This window comes from Alosa alosa, chromosome 22 (genome assembly GCF_017589495.1).
Source record: "Alosa alosa isolate M-15738 ecotype Scorff River chromosome 22, AALO_Geno_1.1, whole genome shotgun sequence".
NCBI classification, from domain to species: domain Eukaryota; kingdom Metazoa; phylum Chordata; class Actinopteri; order Clupeiformes; family Clupeidae; genus Alosa; species Alosa alosa.
In genome coordinates this window covers 6,800,718-6,822,923 of record NC_063210.1, presented here as the reverse complement: position 1 = coordinate 6,822,923, position 22,206 = coordinate 6,800,718, and the positions used below count along the sequence as shown (strand labels likewise).

Genomic DNA, 22,206 nt, shown 5'->3' with positions numbered 1-22,206 from the left:
CACTATGCGTTTTATCAAGTTCTATTTAATGGCCTGGCTATCTGAAGTTTGTGAAAATGTATTTCTTTGCAGACCAGTTATGACAAAGAGACTAAAATTCTGTGGAACAGAGTAAAGGGGGCCTGGGCGCTGAAACGAAGTAACCTAGGCTACCTATTGAATTATACCTTGGTGGTAGGCTAAATCAATTTGTGTCCGTTTCACACGTGCAATGTACATAATCGAGATGATTTACAACAGTGCGTCTCAGAAATAAATGTTTTGGACCACATGAAAATAAGATGGTATTTGGCGCCCTCACCTGGGTGAAGAAGGCAAAGTTGACAACACACCACAACTTCAGTTTATACACACTACTTCCTGTTTCGGATCAGGTGTTTAGATGGGATGATAGCAGCGCGAGTAGGATAACAGCAATCGGAAAATGCATTTGTCAGGTTCAGTGATTTATCTCCCACACTTCAACTGAACGTTTCGTGGCCTATGACAGGGAGGAGTGAAAAGTACGTACCATTTTTTTCTACGCAGTAGCCATCTGCTAGCCATCGGCGGCGGCGGCGGCTTAGCTACGTCAATCTGATGTTTACCTCCCTGTGTGTCCTAGCTTGCTAGCCAGCTTGTTCATTCATTATTTCATAATAACCATCGGCGCATCATTCCATTGTTCAGATTTGAGGACGGGGTTGTGTGTGGTTGTGTGTGTGTGTTTTTTTTGTGATTTCTGTAATGACAGCACCAATGACAGCTCATTCACCAATGACAGCTCTTCTGTAACGTTAATCATTGAGCAAAATAGCCGCCTTGTTATTTTGCCATGGGGAGCCTGGAAATATGTTTAGATTACTGTCTTGCAACCATATCATAGATAAGTTAATACCTATATAACAAGGTAGGAAAATGTATTTGGCTAAGTTTACTCATGGCTAATGTTAGTATCGTATAGCTCCCTTTAGTGCACCACTAGCCTATCCCTACAGCAGCGTAACAAGTTAATCGTTTGGACTCCAGCAGGAAGTCTCTGTTCCTTTTGATTTGTAGCGCCGATTCCTCACACCATGTGCGAATGCTGTAACCTATAAAGTGGGCCTACTTGTCTGCTGCCTTGTCTCAGCTTCCTCAACACTCCCATAATAGCCTACATCAGTCTTGAAATATTTTTAGATTAGTGAATCTGAGGTTACCAGATGATGGCGCTTGATAGCCTACCATGCCAGGTTAGCCATTATGCCTACTTTCAACCGGCATCTGTCTGTTAGGGTATCTCTGGTGCCAAAGAGAATCATAGTGGGGTTGGGAAGTGGTTCCAGACGTCTGTGTCCCTATTGCAGGCTTTCACCATGCCTAGCTCCCTCCTGTGGGCGGTGGACGTGTACGGTCGCGTGTACAGCCTGTCCACAGCGGGTCAGCAGTGGGAACAGTGCCGCGACGCGCACCTGGAGTTCAAGCGCGTGACAGCCGTGCGTCAGTGCTGCTGGGGTATCGCCTGCGACCACAACATCTACCTGAACGTCCATGCCAGCGACCTGCCCATCCGCTACCAGGAAGAGACCTACGAGAACCAGGTGTGCTTAGCGCCACACCTGCACAGGCACTTCTCATTCATCCACCCACACAGACTGTCTAGCCTATTCATGGAGAGCAGATGTTTTGGGGTTCTGGCCATTGATAAGATAGCACATAAGATAGCACACTTCATGTCAACTTCCCACAGAAAAAAAAATCAAAACCCAAGTATAAACCTCTTTTACTTTTCCTAGCCTGCCAAACACAAATAATTTGTTGGCTTTTGGATATGGCATCAGATAACGTTGAGCTTGTTGTGATATGCAGCGGTGGAACCCTGTGGATGGATTCTCCGATCGTCTGTTGCCAAGCGACCGCTGGCAGTGGAGTGATATCACTGGGCTCCAGCACCAGCCTCTGGATAGTTTCCAGCTGCCCTCGGAAAGCTGGGAATGGGAAGCCGACTGGTACGCGGACGAGAACATTGGTGGAGAGCCCACAGACAAAGGGGTAAATTAAGCACAGGGAAGAATCTTATCCTTAAAGACTTGTCTGGTCATTTCATTCCTGCCTTCCTGGGTTTGGGTGTCATTCTTAAAAATGACATAAAAGACTTGAAAGACATATCCACATCACACTTACTGCATATGTCAGTGCAAAAGGTTTTTAAGTAGTGACTGGGCACATGATATAAAGGAAGTGATTGCGTCATATACTATCATATGATATGTTTCACCAAACTGTGACACATGAATAGCCACATGCTCTTCTGTATGCTTGTGCTTGTTTGTTTACAGGGTTGGACGTACGCCATAGATTTCCCAGCCACCTACACCAAAGACAAGAAGTGGAACTCGTGTGTTCGTCGCCGGCGATGGCTTCGCTACAGGAGATACAAAGCCAGGGACACCTGGGCCAAGGTGCGTGCCAAGACACAAAAGCATGCTTGTCTGGGTTAATGAAAAGCTCTGCGTGATGGTTTTTCACTCACAGCGAAACTCTTATTTCATTGTCTGTAGCTCCATGCATGCGTTCAGTCCCAGGTAAGACAAAGTTCACCGAGCCCCAATGTGTAGAGTTGAGTCCACTTGTTGCTGGTCCTCCTTTAGTCCTTATTGTTTCCCTTTCCCTCCCTTTGGTAGGTGGAGGTGCTCTCAAATCTCTGGACCATACACAAGTTTAATCTTAATTTGCGGGTGTGTGTGTGTGTGTGTGTGTGTGTGCTGTTTTCCTCCTAGATTCCGTCCGAGCAGGTTGGCCCCCTACCTGATCCGTTTAATGACATCAGCTGCGGGGGCTGGGAGGTCAATGAGGAGCCAGCCGGCCGTCTCTCTCTCTGGGCCGTGTCTCTGCAGGGCAAGGTCTGCTGTCCACCGCACCGCACCACACCGCACCACAAAGACCCAGAGCAGGCTGTTGATAGATCCAGAGCTATATTGAGTTGTCTAGTAGAACCACTATATAGCTCTTTAAAGGAGTACTGAATGCATCACTTTATATTGTTTATCTGATTTATTGATGTAGAGTAACACTTGAGTGTATTGAAGGTGTCACTTATTATGACCGCCGCGCAACGAAACCCTCCGAATGCATGCCAAGTTTTGTGAACTTTCGTTCATGGGGGGCCTTACAATAAAATAATTTATGTGTACATTTAGTGACCGTACACCAACAAGGATTCCCGGGACACTGAAAGACCGGGTACCGCGAAACTTGGTGGGCATGTAACCCCACATGGATAGCATGGAACTATCCTTTTTTGTTTTGATCTGTAGCCCCCCCGCTGTACTGGACCCCCCGAAAGGAGGGTAGGGCAGACACAGTTTTCTGTTAATATCTTGAGAACCGTAGGGCCTAGGATGACCAATTTTTTCCGTATGTTTGCCTCCAGGGGTCATGTTAACCCATTCCATGTGCACACATGTGCATAAACAGATACACACGCACACACATACATTTACAGTAATCATATCGTATGACACATACTCACACAGTAGACATATATGCGCATGCATGCACATGCACAAACACACATACGCAGGCAAACACACAAGCACGCACACACACACACACACACACACACACCCACACACATAAACATAAACTTGTACACGCACACATGCACACAATTCAAGAATTTCTCAGAATTATGAACAGGTAAGATGGGGGTGGGGTTGTATAAAATGAATTTTACATGTGAAATCTATGAACTAATCATGTTTTGGTACTTGTTGTCTAGCAGATACCAGTGAGAATTGAGTGTGGATAATGCAATTTAGTGAGACAGTTAGAATCATATAGGCCTTTCAGCGTGATTTATTTTTGTGGAAAAAATGTGCTGGACTGGGCGGCGGTCATATTTTGTACCGCTCTGCGGTACATCTAGTTTAATTGGATTTAATTAGGTCTTCATTGCATTTAATCTGACTTAATATGAAGTGATCCTGGGAAGGGAACTGGCAGACACCATTCTGTCCTCGTGCACTCCACAGGTATGGTTTCGGGATGGAATCCGGCACGACAATCCGGAAGGTTCCGTGTGGGAGGAGGTGATCCTTCCAGGAGAGGTGGTTCAGATCAGCTGTGGACCGGCAGACCTGGTGTGGGCTGTGCTGTGGGAGGGACAGCTGCTGGTCAGAGAAGGCATCGGCCGCGACTGCCCCAAAGGTTCGTCGTCGCTCAGCCCTCTATGTCCTTGGCCAGTCTGGCTGTCTCCATAAATCACGTCACATCTAATCTCATCTCGTCTGGTTTTGCCTCTGCACTCTCCTCCCTCCTATTTCTCCATAGCCCTCTCTGAATATCAATCAGCTCGTCTTGTTCATCTGATGGTACATCAACTAACACAGTGTACACCGGTCAACTCAGCTCATTTATCATGTGTGATTTTGATTTCTGTTGTGAAGTGGACACACTGTATCTACCATAAAGTCTCCCTATTCACTCTCTTCCGAATCTCTTGATTGCCTGATTGCCTGCTGTCTGTTGTGTGTGTTGTGTTTGTTGTGTGTGTTGTGTGTTTGTTGTGTGTGATGTATGTGTGTTGTGTGTGTTGTGTTCAGGGAGCTCTTGACACACTGCATCTATCATAAAGTCTCCCTATTGCCTGATAGATTGGATTTGATTTTATTGATTGATTATGCTTTGTAACATTTTCCGTCAATATTGATTTCAGCTTCATACTCTGTCTGTTGTGTGAGTTGTGTCTGTTGTGTGCGTTGTGTGTGTTGTGTTCAGGGACCTCTTGGGTGGTGGTGGACTCCCCCAGCCCTGAGGTTGGAGCCATTCATGTAGCCGTGGGTGTGAACGTGGTGTGGGCCATCACAAAGGATCACAAAGTAAGACCTACTAAAAACACTAAATAAACATCATCTCATCTCTCCATTATGTCACTTTTGCATATGGCCTATTTGTCTCGAAAATGTTTAAAACTAGTGCTGTCAAAATTAGCATTTTAATCACCTTGACCTGAACGCGAATTAATCATACACATAACCACAATTGAGCCTCATTCACTTTCAGAGGCTTTACTAAGTTCAGTTTTAACATTTTATTTTTGGTATCAAAATAAACTAGATGACAACATACTCATTGGTATCATTGGTATTAAAAACTGGCATGCAAAAGGAATTTCTCTCTCTCTCTCTCTCTCTCTTTCTCTCTTTCATGTTAATGCTGTTTGTTTCTCTCTCTCCCTCTGTGTGTTCTTTTTCATATTCTTTTTACATGAACTGTTATGGACCTTGTTATAGTGCATAAGCTGTGCCTTCCAAGCTAACAGTGAAGGACCTTAACAGTTTTATTGGCAATCTTTTGGCTTGTTCTGTATAGAGTCTGTGTTCAAAGTTAAAAAGATAAATATGAAACAATTGTTTTTGAATTCTTTGTTGATTTTACATTAGTTTCATGATATTACATGTCAATATCCAATATTAATAGCTTCATTACAAAGAAATTAATTGTGATTAATCACAGCAAAGTTGTGCGCTTAACTAGTACATTTTTTTAATCATTTGACAGCCCTGTATGAAGAATCTTTTAAAGCTGATCTTAAAAGTTTCTGTTACAGACTCTGTTTCAAAATGAAAGGGAAACCCTGGGCCCTATTTATATTTTCTGGATCTAAATTTGCAATTCAGAAAAATGGTAAATTACTGAAATTTGGTGAAGTGTTAAGTTGAACATGTCCAGCTCAATTGGCTATATGTTGTAATGGAAGCAACAGTTATACAATATAAATTCATAACTGATCTATAAATAAAGCCCTAGTTAAAGAATCTGAAATCTTGCCTCCTGACTTCATGCAGATTTGGTTTTGTTTGACTCAGTTGCCAGAGTTTTGCACAGTGAACCAGATTCTCTGACGGGATATTTTGAATGGTGTTGACGGGATTATGAACTGTGTGTTTTGTGTGGCAGGTGTGGTTCAGGAGGGGCGTAAACTCCCATAATCCCTGTGGCTCAGGCTGGATTGGCATGGTGGGGGAGATGGTGATGATTAACGTGGGCCTCAATGACCAGGTCAGATGTCAGCAATGCATAACACACAAACATGTAGAGCAAGAAACTAGGACCTCAATACATTATTGAATGCTTGATCTGAGGTGAAGTAATGCTTAATGGGGCGATTTCTCCCATGTGCGTAAGGGTGCGTAAGTAAAAAAAACACGTAACTAAGCGCTTTTCACCTCGTGCAAATTCTCCCCTTCGCTTAAAGGGACACCAGGCAACGTTTTCGTGTTAATTAATCATCTTCGTAAGTCGGTAAATGGTTAAATGACTCATTACGGGGCGAATGAAGGCTCTCTCGCCCGCCCCTACTGCCTGTAGAAAGAATATCCCACTTGCAAGGTGTACCTACCCGCCGACCGAAGCAGGATCAGTTTACAGCACAGAGGCAAGCTAACGAAACGCTAGAGATTGTTGCAAACGTGTGTATGATGGCAGAGCCGGCGAAGAAGCAGCGAAAACCCTTGACGGAAGATGCAAAGAAAAGGAAAAGAGCTTCAGACCGAGCGAGGGGGAGTTTCGTAGAGAAAAAGCATCAGGCTTGCCTGGTGTCCCTTTAAATCTGTAATTTACGTGAGATGGAGGGAGTTACATGTTTTGGGAGGAGCAACCCTAAAATCTGGGCGTTTCTTATGTATACAACTCTTGCGCGTATTCTGCCACTGACTTAAGGGGTCACATTGTATGCGGCATGCACTGTGCTCGCTGCTAGGTTGCTCTTGTGCTCTTGCCTCAAAGATTTTTGTTGTGCTTGCCGCCGGGCTTAGCGCATAAGACTTATGATTTACAGTGCGCCGTGGTCAGAGGTCAACATGGTTCAACTTTGACCGTGGCACTGCCAAGAGCGGCTAAGTGGCTTTGCTCAGCGCAGCGGCAGGCTAGTTCTTGCGTGTGCAAGCCATTGACAATAATAGGTTTTATAGCGCAGCGTTGCCGCTTGTGCGTACAATATTAACCCCTCCTTTATGCTCGATTTACGCACGAATGGGAGAATTCAACCAAATGTGTATTGTGGCCTGCACAAAATATGTTTTATGCTGGGTTGAGGTACCATGTGGAAGTTTGCCCATATTTCTTACTAAACCTTACTGCTTCCAGAAGTCAACCAGTAGAAACTGGAGGATGAACTACCCAAAAAGTGCCTAACCTCTGGGCGAGTTTAGCGGCAGATGAGTAGTTGAAGTTGCGTATACATTCTGGGAAGAGGTTGTATTTGAAGCTCAGCTGTCGAGCCCACACAGGGACAGCTGCTCTCCTGTTACTGAGTGCAGGAGATCAGAGATGCAAGCACTGCAGGAGCTCCTCGTCACACACACACACACGCACACACGCACACGCACACACACACGCTTATAGACACACTCTCTTTCATACACACGCACACACACACACACACACACACACACACGCACATACCAATTATAGACACACTCTCTTTCATACACACACACGCACACACGCACACGCACACACACACGCTTATAGACACACTCTCTTTCATACACACGCACACACACACACACACACACACACACACACACACACACACACACGCACACGCACATACCAATTATAGACACACTCTCTTTCATACACACGCACCCACACACACACACAGACACATACATACATACATACATACATACATACATACACTCTCTCTTTCTCTCTTTCTCTCTCTCTCTTTCTCTCAACCCCCTATGTATTTATTCATCCACTCTATGTATTTTATTGATCTATTTATTTATCTATCTATTTATGTGTCTATCTATCTATCTCTCTCTTCATCTCTTTCCCATGTCTCTCTCTCTTCTCTCTCTCTCTCTCTCTCTCTCTCTCTCTCTGCCGAGCTGTCTTGCTCTCGTGTAATATGATAGCCCTGCAAGCAGACAGACGTTGGACATGATCACACCCCGTCAGCAGTGCAGTGGCGGCATACACTGCCAATGTAAAGCCCTGCTCCATACATACATACACACACACACAGGCATGCACGCACGCACACACACACACGCAAACACACACACATGCACACGCACTCACTCATATATACATGCCTAAAGTGGACTCCAGCAGGCTGAAGCTGATGTAATTGTAGATGTGTGGACAGAAAATAGACATACAGTATGTAAAATAATATTCTCAACTGATTGCATCACAGAAAACGGCTTTACTTTTGAGTTGAACTCCATAACTTGATTTTGTCCTTTTGCAAGTTTGAGGTTGTTTTAATGGTTTTATAGCTTGGTTATTTGTGGGCTTATTTGTGTGTGTCTGTGTGTGTGTGTGTGTGGGTCAGGTGTGGGGCATCAGTTGTGAGGACCGGGCGGTGTACTTCCGGCAGGGTGTGACGAGCAGCGAGCTGAGTGGAAAGACATGGAAGGCGGTGTCCGTCCCACGCGATACTGACCGCTCCCACTCCAGTGCCAGCACTGGCAGCATGCACAGGTGAGCTCAAGGGCCGGCCGCAGCAGCCCAGCTCAGGGCAACCTCAGTACCAACTCCCCAAGCCACTGAATTCAATCTGCAGAAGTTCTAATCTGACTAATATTCCTAACTGACCACCTTGGTCACTCAGCATGATCTCACTGCCTCGTCTGACCACTCCGTCTTTCCCTAGCTGAGTTGCTCCTAGTTCTGTCACGTCAGCTTCTGTCTGTCCAACAATAGCTTACAGTATTTCTCAAAATCAATTCTGAACAAAACTCACTGTTTTGGGTATTGCATGCTAGAGGTGAAGATGGAAATATCTATTCATATACTGTACATACATACATAAAGTAATATACATTATTTTTTTATTTTTAATATTCAATAATTTAAGTAATCCACCGAAAAACATTTAATCTTTACTGAGTTACAGTCTCTCATTTACATCATATTGACTGATTTATGTGTGATGTAACTGGAGAACATATGGGTAGCAATGACCATATATAAAGGATCACCATGGCAACAATCTTTACAGGAAAACATATATACTAGATAAGGTTGCCTGCTCCAAAAAAAGCACGCGCATTTGAACTGTGGTGGAATATGAAAGAGACAGAGCTGTCCACAGGGGGGTGCTGTACATTTTTTTTGAAACAGACATCAGACATCAAATACAGTCCAACAATATGCGTTTGTGTTGTAGTGCCGGCTGTTTCTTTGGGGGAGAGGTGCGGCTCCAATCCCAGGGGTCAGTCCTGAGCGACATGGACTCGGACACGGAGCGTGCCCCAGCGGGAGGGATCCTCTCCGACCCAGGAGCGCCCGCTGCCGCTGCCGCCGCCACTGCTGCTGCCTCTCCCGCCATTTTGGCCACCAGCGACGTGGACGTGGACGTCCCCAAACCCCGCATTCCCAAAGTGACCAGCGACAGCTTCATCTCGGAGCTGGTGTCGGACCGTGAGGGCCAGCTGGGTCGGCGTGACGGGCCCCCCACTGGCTCGTCCATCCCGGAGGAAGAGGTGGCACTGTCCTCCACGGAGGCAGGGGACGCCGAGGTCAAGTCACCCCCCGCCCTGGTGCTCTCCCCCAGCCAGGCGAGTGGCCTGCAGGGCCCCCAGTGGAGCAACGTAGACCTGGAGGAGGCCCAGACGCACCTGGCCGTGGGGCCGCCGCCGGAGGCAGCTGACACCTGCAGCCTGTCGTCCGTGGCCACCTACCACCTGGGCCTGGAGGAGCTGTACGGGCCGGACGAGCACCCGCTCTGGGCCTGGGTCAGCGGGGGAGGCTGCGACGTGGACTCGCACTCCCAGCTCAACTGGTTTAACTCCACAGGTTAGCCCCACATGTGGAGGAGGGGGGGGGGGGGGGGGGGGGGGGGGTTGTTGTTGGTTAGAGGATCCAAACAGCAGTTTTGTGTCTGTGTTATTTGCTTTGTCAGTTGAAGTGTTTTTTTCACATTCCACATTTACCACAAGGCCTCTCAGACGGTTATATTTGTCATTGAAAAATAATTCAGCTCTATTTATAAGGGTTTGTAACCTTTCTAGCTCTGTCTGAGTTTGAGAAGTAGAATGTGTATAGCGGTTAGCTTCTTTTATCACCCATCCTTCTGAATGGAGGCATATCATCTGATAACTCAGATGAAGTTAAACGTGAAGCCCTTATGACCATGCCACATGGAGCGCGGTGGAGCATGTAAGCGCCTGACCATTGGTCAGTCTGGGTTTCATTCCCCAACATGCCGTTGTGAGTCTGCGTCGCTGTACATGGTTGAAAGCGTCTGCTAAATATCAGTCAACTTCCGCATCTTTTGTGTCCCCCTCAGCTATGAACTCGTCTGTCCAGTCCATGTCCTTGTCCATCACGCCTGCGCAGTCTGCTGCGTGGCGCAAACAGATCTTTGAGCAGCTCAGCGAGAGGTCCAAGCGAGAGATGGAGAACTTCAGGCACTATGAGCAGGCCATCGAACAGGTACTGTGTCCAGCTGAAACTACTACCCTTTGTGAGTGGATGTCTTAATTGCCGTCATGTGATTTTTTTTTCTCTAATTCATTTCCTCTCTTCCTCTTGTCCACTCTTGTCCACTCGCCCTCTCCGTGGTTTGTTGTGTTGATAGAGCGCCAGTGCTCCTTCAGAGGAGGCTGGACAAGCACTGGGCTGCAGACGAGGAGTAAGAACGGAGCTCAGTGTAGTGCAGTGACCGCAGCTCTCCACACGCGTTTCACCGAATCTCCATCTGCACATTTTTATCTCTCTCTGTATAGTGGAATAGACCAGGCAGGGTATACAGATTGGAACAAATATAACATTACAAGAATCCCATTAAAAGCACAGCGGACAAAATACAATTGAATGTGGAACGTTATTTAAGTTAATAATGGCATCTGCTACATCATATTCATTACAATCCACAGTAGGCCACACATCCAGAGATGAGGTGAAACATTGTGGAGTATATCTTGGAGTTTGATTCATGTACTGTAGTAGCCTAGGTGACCGTAGACATTCACAGGAAACTGTTATGCTGTAATTAGTTTAGATTCTTGCTGTATTCAATCATGCTTGACCACAGAAACAGATGGTTCTCATGCTTCATAATAGTAGTAGCTATTAGTAGCCAGGCTTGTGCAAAATTCCAGAATTGAATTGAAACTGGCTCTTAAATTCCAATTCAATTCTTGAATTTCACTTGCATTTCAATTGAGGTAGCAAACAGGAAGCAGAATTGCAATTCGAATTGTGCACAACCCTGTTAGTAGCAGTAGCTAACTGTGAAAGACAGCTGTTCACCCATGGGACTTCCTTCCTTGTTTTCTTTTCTCTCTCTCTCTGTCTTTCTCAATTCCTCTCTCTCTTGCCCTCTTTCCCTCTCTTTCTTTCTCTCTCCCTCTCTACTCTCTCTCTCACTCCCCATCTCTCTCCCTGTCTCTCTCATCCTCTCTCCCTCCCTCTCTCCCTCCCTCAGTCGGTGTGGGTGAAGAAGGGTTCCATGCAGTGGTGGAGAGACTGGAAGCCTAACAAGTGGACAGACGTGCGTTTCGCTCTGGAACAGTTCTCTGGTGTCGAGGGCAACAAAGATGGCATCCTCTTCATATACTACACCTTCAACGACGAGAAGAAGGTGACCACCACAGATATATATACAATGCGGTATCTACCTATGGTGACCACACCTAACTACACCTGGCCAAACTCATCTACCTTAAATTTAATTGGAATAAAATGAATTGGGAATTAAAATGAGCAATTAAATCATATACTGGATATAAATATTGCTCTTTTAAAAAAGCACTGACCAAGAGTGGCAACTTGAATTTCGTTGTGTTGATACTCTGTATTTTATGCAATGACAAATAAAGCTTCTATCTATCTATCTATCTTCTATCTAAATAATGTATATATAAATGCAAGTATGTATACCATGCCACGACTTCAATAAGGATAAACTGAACAAAGTGGTGACACTATAATGTGAGGTATACTGTATATGGAGAACATAAAATGTACATTTGATGCATAGAGAAGAACAGCATTTTTGTAAGTGGTCACCTAAACTTTAATAGGGCCCCACACTCTAAAACTGACATGATCTACATGCTGTTCTCTCCTCAGTATCTCCATGCGTTTGTCAATGAGGTGACCATTCTGGTGCCCGTCCTCAATGACTCCAAGCACACCTTTGCCATCTACACAGCGGAGAGGACCAAGCAGAGGTGGCCCATCCGCCTGGCAGCACCCACGGAGCTGGAGATGCATGACTGGGTACTGAGTGGCCACCTCACCTGCAGCACACTGGACACTAGCGCACTGGGGCAGAACAGGGACCTGCGTTTCAGTTCAGAAATAGTGCTGTATGATAATACATACTCTATATGAAATAGTGCTGTATGATAGTACATTACTCTATATGAAATAGTGGGTTTTTTTTAAGTATATATACTCTTTTTTTTGGGCCTTAGAGTGGTGTGAATGGCTAGCCAGGGCCAAAGCCACTCTGACTGGGGAGAGGAAGGAGTGTCTGGGTGTGTGAGTGTGTCTTATTACATTACTCTATATGAAATTATAGTGTAGTATTATTACATTACTCTATATGAAATAATGCTGTATGATAGTACATTACTCTATATGAAATAGTGCTGTATGATAGTACATACTCTATATAAAATAGTGTAGTATGATAGTACATACTCTATATGAAATACTGCTGTATGATAGTACATTACTCTATATGAAATAGTGGAGTATTATTACATTACTCTATATGAAATAGTGTAGTATGATAGTACATACTCTATATGAAATAGTGTAGTATGATAGTACATTTACTAGTACTATCATAGTAGTACTTTTATACATAGATACCGTAGTACTTTTATTTATTTTCTTATTTCATCACACGTCAAAACACACACACACACACACACATCTGACTTTCTCCAACTTTTGCACATCTCCATAGAACTTTTTATTTATTATTTCTCTTCCATCTATCTAGTTGCTCCAGGGACAATGTGATCCCTTGTAATATAGCTGACATATGTAAGTCACTTCGGTCAAGAAGTGTCTGCTAAATGTAATGTAATGTAATGTAATGTAATCTACCCATGTCCTTGATTGCCTAGCCTTTCTGCCCCCCAGCCCCCACCCCACCCCCATCCCCAACACACACACTTACATCATCACTTACGTCATCACCTCACATACATACAGCACACTGCTAGCTACAGTAAGCCTCCTCTACATACTTGCTCCACACTGCCCCCCTCTCCCCTACCTACACAGCACATTATTTCATCAGGAAGCTTCTCCAACACACATATTGCACACTGCCCTCTCCCCACATACACAGCACACTATCCCATCTCCCCTGTCATCCCCCCAATACACATACCAAGACCCCTGGCAGTTGGGTTAGCACCTTGAGCCGTGGATCTGCCCAAGGTTTCTTCCTTGGTAAGGGAGTTTTTCCTTGCCCCTGTTGCTCTTGGGTGCTCCTTGTTGGTGCCCCCCAATCCCAATCCTCCCCCACCTTCTTATGCAGCCCTTGCCACTACTAAACCCCTCTTCTACTGCACTTTTTACCCCCCCATACTGTAAATGCACAAATAGGCTGACACCAGACATAATTTCACTGCATTTCTTACTTCCAGTAACTATATGCATGTGACAATAAACTTCCTTGTATCCTTGTATCCTTGTACATACTCTATATGAAGTAGTGTTGTATGGTAGTACATTACTCTATATGAAGTAGTGTTGTATGGTAGTACCTTACTCTATATGAAATAGTGCTGTATGATAGCACATTACTGAAATAGTGTTACAAACTTTATGTTTTAAGTTTAATATGTGTTACATGTGTGCCTGTTATGTGTGAGCTAAATATATTGAATTATAATATATTGGTATAATTCATTTTGTCTGAGATGTGTCATATGTTTGTCTATGGCAGCTGGCCCTCCTCAGTGTGTCCTGTTGCGACTCCCGAGGGATCCACGGTCCACCCTCCAAGCAGGCCATCTGGTCAATCACCTGCAAGGGGGACATCTTCGTCAGCGAACCCACACCAGAACTCGAGGCCTCTCCCTATCCTATGCCCTGTGATCAGATGTAAGTCTTTCGACATTTTATAATACATAACATTGAATAAAGGGGTGTACGTTTTTTATGGGGTGATTACTTCCATGATTTATTGGTGATTGATAATATATGATAAATATGTTAAATTATTAATAAAAAGTGATTTTGGTGAGCAAGAAGAAGTGGGGTTAGTTTCATGTCGGAGGGTTCTTGCATTATTTGTGTAGTAGATGCCTAATGTCTTCCCTTTCTGGAAGGTTCTGGTGTCAGTGAATTTATTATTTTAACCAGACATTTTTTCTCGGGGTGGTTTATTTTCATATACGCATTAATGATTAGTAAAAATGATAAGTGGTGGTAAGTGAATAGTTGTAAGTGAGAAAGTGCTGTTTTCTTTCATAATTGAGGGTTCTTGTGTTATTTTTGTCGTGGATAATTCATCTTCACAAGTGTCTTTGGGTCTCCTGCAGGTTCTGGCGTCAGGTGGGGGGTCATCTGCGCATGATCGAGGGCAACAGTCTGGGTGTAGTCTGGGGCATCGGCTATGACCACACCGCCTGGGTCTACACTGGCGGCTACGGAGGGGGATTCTTCCAGGGTAACATCCTCTCTCTCTCTCTCTCACACTCTCACTCTCTCTCACTCTCACTCTCACTCTCTCATTCTCTCTCTCTCACACTCTCTCTCTCCCACTCTCACTCTCTCTCTCTCACACTCTCTCTGTCACTCACTCCCTCCCACTCTCTCTCTCTCTCCCACTCTCTCTCTCTCACTCTCTCATTCTCTCTCTCTCTCACTCTCTCATTTCTCTCTCTCTCTCTCTCTCTCTCTCTCTCTCTCAGCTTGTTTCTCTCACTGCTGTGCTGTCGGTGCTTGTCACTGTGGAGGTGATGTGCCAAAACAGCTGCATTTGTATTGAATGTTCCCCCGCAGGGCTCGCCAGCAGCACAGACAACATCCACACACAGACAGATGTCAAGAGCGTCTACATCTATGAGAACCAGCGATGGAACCCAGTCACCGGATACACTAACAAGTAAAGTGGCATCTCTGTTCACACTCTGCTGTTCAGCACTGTGGAGCCATACTAGTCAACCATACTAGTGTAAATGTCATTTAGAATTCATTGGCAAGATGTACATTCTTGCCTGATTTCATGACTTGATAGATGCTTCATACTATTCTTATTTCTTGCATGCATGCATGCATGTAAGTATGCCAGTGTAAATGTTTTTTTAATGTTTTTTTTTTCTTCTTTCGATCTTGAACACAGTACACCGCTTCAGATATCAATAACAATACTGATTCAATATTGAGTTGGTGTGGTATGTTGTTTTCTGAAGGCAACTGTAATGTTTGCTGTGTCCTCCAGGGGTCTCCCTACTGACCGGTACATGTGGAGTGACGCATCAGGCCTACACGAGTGCACCAAGGCCAACACCAAGCCCCCCTCCCCCCACTGGACCTGGGTGAGTGGCCCTCTTCACCCACTTCAGACTAACATACTGTACACACACACTAGAACTGGATTTATTTATCGTTATACAACTACATTTGTAGAGCTGATCTCATTCGTCTCATCCGGTCAGTCAGAATGTTGGTTTTACCGTTAGAGTCACATCTTAGTTTGTTCTTAAAAAACTCTTTTTAAAAGTTTTTAAGGAATGTATCTCACAAATGTGAAGTATAGACAGCGAGAGTTCAAACAGCGACATTCTGTCTCAGTATAAAACAGGTTTCTTTGGCAATACTGCATACGTTGATGAATTACTTTTTCGCAGGTGAGTGAGTGGGCTATTGACTACGGTGTCTCAGGAGGGACAGACAAAGAGGGCTGGCAGTATGCGGCGGATTTCCCAGCGTATGCACTGCTCCAAATGACTAATATTATGTGTAGATGTACTGTATGGAATGGCTGAAAATAGGACTGTGTGATGTTTGTGTTCATGTTGGTGTTTGGTCAGAGTGAACTGGTTATTCTTTAGCTGAATGAAAACACTGTGTAATTGCCTTGTGAACACGGAGTGAGTGGATGTTTGCTTATCCAGGTCATACTATGGACACAAAACCTTGAAGGACTTTGTGCGTCGGAGGCGCTGGGCCAGGTAGTTCTCTTTCTGTATCCCTCTTTCTCTCTCTCTCTCTCTCTCTCACTCTCTCTCTCTCCCACTCTCTCTCTCTCACTCTCTCTCTCTCTCTCTCTCTCACTCACACACACATATACAGTACACATCTCTCTCTCACACTTGTTCACTTACACATCCCTCTCTCTCTGAATCTCTCACTCATTTCAGGCACAGAGTAAAGGCTTTCTGTCTCTCATGGTAGAACACAAACACACATGCACACGATGCAAACTGATATGTTATGCTCAACACACATTCGCTGGAATCCTCCCAGTAACGCTGTATGGACAAAGCATATGCAAACACACACTCATACCCACACACACACACACAAACATTCTACTCTACAAACTCTGTTTACCTAGTTCAACTAACCCTGCTCTCCAAACAGGAAGTGTAAACTGGCAACCACTGGGCCCTGGCTGGAAGTCCCGCCCATCCCCCTGAGTGACATCACCATCCTCCCATGTGACCCCCAGAGCTCTCTGGAGCAGGTGCCCCTGTGGGCCATCAGCAACAAGGGGGACGTGCTGTGTCGCCTGGGGGTCACCCCCCAAACCCCAGCTGTAAGTCTCACTGGTCACTTCCTGCTTCTGGTGAAGTCTGCATCAATATCCATGTCTGAGAAAGAAGTATGTTTTATCCCTTCAAATGAAAAGTGCAGTCAGCGATCGTACCAAATTTCAAGCCCATCACATTTATCACATTCCTTCTCCTACCTACCTCTCGGGTGTGTTTTGTTTGGTCCTTGATTAAAATATAATGTACGTTGTTTTGGACAAAAGCTAAAAAAATTGAAATATAAACATAAACAAACGTGAAATCATGCAGAATCGCACCCTTGCACCCTTACTGCGTCTCCTAGGCTACAGACTGTATAAATAGCCATGTTGGGGAAAGTAGCATGTATTATGGCCTGTTATTTGGCCAGTTCTGTGGTGTGAATCTTGTACCAAAGTTACTGCAGGAGTTTCTGATGTTGTGACTAACTGTTGTCACTGTAAGTAAGAGAGGTGTCTCTCTTACCATGTCTCTGGTCTTTATCTCTCTTCCTCTCATTCGTTTCTTCTTTTTTCTTTTTTTCGCTCTCTCGCTCTCCTCTTTCTGTCTCTCTTTATCTCTTCCCACCCTCCTCTTTCACGCCTCTCCGTGATCACTATCGATGGTGTGAATGAGACAGAGTGGTGACTCAGTGACTCATTATTGTGTAAGCGGTTGGTTGGTTGTGTAACTGTGGTGTCTTTTGTGGCCTCTCTGGCACCCCACAGGGCACGTCCTGGCTGCACGTGGGCACGGACCAACCCTTCAAGTCCATCTCCATCGGGGCCGTCCACCAGGTGTGGGCCATCGCCCGTGACGGCTCCACCTTCTACCGGGGATCCGTGTCTGCACAGAACCTCGCAGGTCAGAACCCGACCATGACCATTCTACACTTTCACAGACAATGCTTCAGAGGTTTTTGAGAGGCTTTCTGGTTTCAAACAAGGCAACATGTGAAACAATAAGCTAGTGAAATATGAACATTGAAGTGTGACAAAAGATCTTAGCCCCTGTTCTTTATGTAATGGAAGACCAATATCATATCCAGCCAGTACTGTTGGGGTAACTGTGGCGTAAGTGGCTTCAGCGTCCGTACCATATTTAAGAAAGAAGCCCGAGGGCCTCAAGGGGCTTATTGCTTTTATAAAACGGCTACCACATATAGGACATTAAAAATTGATATAAAATAAACAAATAATCATGAAATTTAAAAGCTATATTTCATCTACAAATGTACTTTCTTCTGCGGAGTCCCCATAGAATAGTTCCACCGCTAGTAGATTCTTATCGGAATTGTTGCTCAGCAACTTTTAATTTTAACCGTTATGCATTCTAAGTGCATTAATATAGAACGAAATGTGGTTTCAGCTGTGCTATATCGGGAAAATATACAATGGCATCGAACGTACAATGGCATTCAACCAATCATAATCAAGGACCGGAACTATCCATTTTATAATCGGGTCCAGGTGTCCACGGGGACCGCGGTCATTTCCTGATCCCATCCCCATCTCTCTCTCCCACTCACTTCCTGTCACTTTTCACTGTCCTGTCTGAATGAAGGCAAAACGTATACTTTAGAAAAAATAGTGCCTTTGTGTGCAGAAATAGACTAAAATTCCACTGGGTGTTACTGGAATGAATGTGTAAGATTAAAGGTACACTGGTGCAGAAAGGTGACCTGTTGACCTGTCTGACCTCAGGTGACTGCTGGTACCACATCCCTCCGCCGGCCAAGCAGAAACTCAAGCAGGTGTCTGTCGGCAGGACGTCAGTTTACGCTGTTGATGAGAATGGTATGCTTCCTCTCTCTACTTTTTTATGACACTTATATATTTTATGACACTTATATGTTTTATGACACTCCTATATACAGCACTGCTCTTATTCTGTAAGCTATGGCTGATATGAGATGTTCTTGTAACACTCTCTCTCGTCTCCACTCAGGGAATCTCTGGTACAGACACGGCTTGACCCCCAGCTACCCTCAAGGCTCCACATGGGAGCACATTTCCAACAACGTGCGCAAAGTCTCCGTGGGACCACTGGACCAGGTCAGTCTTTTTACAGGGAAATAAGCTGAATCACTTGTTAGAACAGGTATTTTCAGACCCACTGGTTTAGTGGAATAGAGTGAAAAAGAATTTGCCAAGGAGAATGTTAGCCATAAAGTCTATTCTTCAGGCAGTAACTCTTCAGTCTTTGTATGCATGTTTACAGATTGATATTTAATGTAAAATATTGGTTTATAGTTATTACTTGCAGAAGAATTCAGGTCAATGGCTCGTAACATGGAGCACGTTTGCTGTGTTTTGCAGGTGTGGATCATCGCAGATAAAGTGCAGGGCAGCCACAGTCTGAGTTGTGGGACGGTGTGCCGGCGGCTGGGCGTGCAGCCCATGGAGCCCAAAGGCCAGTCGTGGGACTACGGCATCGGGGTGAGAACCAGCAGCCAACTTGCAAAATGTCCACTGATAACCTCCCAGTAGCCGTCTTTATTGGGTATTACTGGTGGGGTACTACTGGTAGGGTATTACTGGTTGGGTATTACTGGTTAGGTTTTACTGGTGGGGTATTACTGGTTGGGGTATTACTGGTTGGGTATTACTGGTGAGGTATTACTGTTTGGGTATTATTGGTTGGGTTTTACTGGTGGGGTATTACTGTTTGGGTATTACTGGTTGGGTATTACTGGTTGGGTATTACTGGTGGGGTATTACTGGTTGGGTATTACTGGTGGGGTATTACTGGTGGTCTCCTGTTACCTAGATAATGATGAAGAGTGTTTAGATTTGACGCTACAGATCCTGGCGCAATAACAAGTCAAACCAGTAATCCAGTACACACACACACACACACACACACACACACACACACACACACACACACACACATACACACACACATACACACACACAAGATAAACTGCTTTCAAAGGCTTGACTATGTACACTGGGCTAGCACAGTATATATACACACGCACGACACACACACACGCGCACACGCACACACACACACACACACATATACACATACAAGATAAACTGCTTTCAAAGACTTGACTATGTACACTGGGTTAGCACAGTATATATATACGCACGCACGCACGCACGCACGCACGCACACACACACACACACACACACACACACACACACACACACACACACATTCCTGAGTCAGCTCAGGGTGGGACGGTCTGTGTGACTCTCCCTCTCCCTCTGTCCTGCAGGGCGGTTGGGACCACATCACGGTGAGGGCCAACTGCATGGAGGCCCAGCGCATCAGCATGCCGGCCCCACACAACGGCCTGGCCCAGCAGACGGCCCCGCGCAGCCCGCTGCCCACCCGCCACCAGGAGGACGAGATCAACGGCGACGCCGTCGGCTGATAGGCATCCACACCCCACACTCGACACATGGTAGCGAGGAGACCCATCTCCACCCATCTCCACCCCTCTCCACCTGCCAGCGCCCTTGTCAGTGTCACCCAAACATCCCCCACTATGCGCAGTGGGTTTAAAGTTTTAAAAGGATCAAGCTGTGTTTGTCTCCAAGCTGAAGCTGACCATTTGTCACTACCACAACAGCATTTTAAGTACAACTTAGTGATAGCTACAGTCAGTAATTTTAGACACACACACACACACACACTCACACACACACACACACTTGGACATACATACACAGGTAACATAAACGTATACACATATGGATATTTTCTCTTGTATGCTGGAGAAAAGTTGATTATATTCATAACATATTTATTTTCTCACTGGGACATCCACTCCTCAAGTCGTTTACTCACTGACTTAATGCGGTCAGGCGACTTCCATTCATTCCCTCTCTCCATTCAGATCAGTCACTTCCAAACCTGCCATTCATCCAGACTGATCCTTTGATGGTTTACCCCTCGATTTTTTTTCTGATCTGTCTTTTATAAGTGGTTTGGTCTTAGTATTTATTTCACATGAATGTGATTTTGTGGGCATTTGTTTTTTGTTTATTATGGGATCATGCAATGCCAGACACACTGACAGTATGACTGGGTTGAAAAGAGAGATCTGACTAAGGCTTAGAGTGGACGAGTTTAGGGTCAACACCCCTCCAACCGCTCTGTGTGACTGAAGCATTACACTGTTTATTTAGCTACTGTAGCTTTGCTGTTTTTGGCTATAAGAGCATTTTAGCTTTCAATCAGGTTATTTAGTATCATGTTATGGTGAAAAACTACTGCCGCAAAAGCTTTTCAAAGTACAGTTTAACAGAAGGTACAGTTATGTGATGTAGCACTTGACAATTGACAGTTTTTTTTGTTGTTGTTGAGGCTTGGAACTCATGTCTTCCCTTTAGTTTCCCTGTTACTGACACAGACCCCTCTCTCTCTCTCTCTCTCTCTCTTTCTCTCTCTCTATCTCTCTCTCTCTGTATCCTTTGCAACATGACTTGCACTTGCTGTCAGCAGAATTTGAGATATTAATCTTCATGCTGCGGGTTGAAGACATTTTGAAAGGGTTCTTTATTCATTCATGGCAGTTAAAATTGTGGCTCACTTCGGGGCGTGTGTGAAATCCAAATTTAATGGCCAGGCATTTTGGTGAAAGATGTTAAATATGTGTTGTTTAAATGTATCATGTGCAATGATAAACTTGTCAAGACACTGTAAACCTTTTCTCCACTCAGGAATATTCTCACTTCCTCAAAAAGAAAACCAGTTGCTTATTGAAAGGCACCTATTTTCATTGATCAGGACCAGAAAAAATGGTAGCACAAATGCTTTTAAAGGGTTCTAAAAGGATAAATGTATTTTTTGCTATAAATGTTTTATTATTTGAGTGGGCATTGCGTTGCAAAACGGCCTATGTTACTTTGAACATTGTATAAGGTCAGATGAAGCTTCTGTAAAATTGTGAAATGTGGAAAAAGTGAAGCGTTTTTTTTTAGCTGAACTGCATGATGGGAAGTCAGGGCATTATCTGAAGTGACTGCTGTAAATACTGAATCCTGGGCTTTTTTCTTCTGTGAATACGTACATGTAAAGCCAAACAAACTGAGTGATTGAACTTCTGCAGAATTACTGAGTGAATGCAAAGCAGATAAGTTGGCCCTCTGGGTGATAAAGCTGGATCCTACTGTAAGTGCGAGCACACTACTCTTCTGTCAAAGTCAGTGGACAAAGCAGAGTCGAGCTGTGACCATTCATTCATCTCCCTTACACACGGGAGAAGTATTAGCAAAATGTTGTGTGAATCTGTACACATTCCAAGCTAAACCTGTAATGTTGTGCGCACCTCAGAGAGTAGAAGATGTGTCATAGTTCTCTTCATTTTAATCTTAATTTATTCCTTCTACAATAACAAAGTGGTTAACACTAGAGTACAGTGTACTTGTGGAATAAAAAAAAAAAAGCATGGTTTGTGTCTGTTCCATGGCAGTGTCCTCTCAATAAATGTGAGTATTCTCAATCTGTTGTGTTCTGTTGTGTCCTTTATGATCAGTTAACATTCAGGGTGAATCC

General features: G+C 44.7%; 1 protein-coding gene across 1 annotated transcript; it reads left to right on the top strand.

Annotated features, from left to right (window-relative positions):
* Positions 1–325: 325 nt before the first annotated feature.
* tecpr1a (tectonin beta-propeller repeat containing 1a) lies at positions 326–22,153 on the top strand. Its single transcript, XM_048232911.1, has 25 exons — positions 326–503; positions 1,329–1,562; positions 1,831–2,013; positions 2,301–2,423; positions 2,742–2,864; positions 3,996–4,170; positions 4,741–4,841; positions 5,923–6,024; positions 8,312–8,460; positions 9,149–9,777; positions 10,271–10,416; positions 11,411–11,566; positions 12,058–12,207; positions 13,898–14,055; positions 14,496–14,623; positions 14,959–15,061; positions 15,398–15,494; positions 15,807–15,886; positions 16,074–16,130; positions 16,543–16,717; positions 17,420–17,555; positions 18,395–18,487; positions 18,639–18,745; positions 19,010–19,129; positions 19,922–22,153. The coding sequence occupies exons 2-25, from the start codon at positions 1,338–1,340 to the stop codon at positions 20,078–20,080; spliced, it is 3,675 nt and encodes a 1,224-aa protein (XP_048088868.1). The 5' UTR covers positions 326–503; positions 1,329–1,337; the 3' UTR covers positions 20,081–22,153.
* The last annotated feature ends 53 nt before the right edge of the window (positions 22,154–22,206 follow it).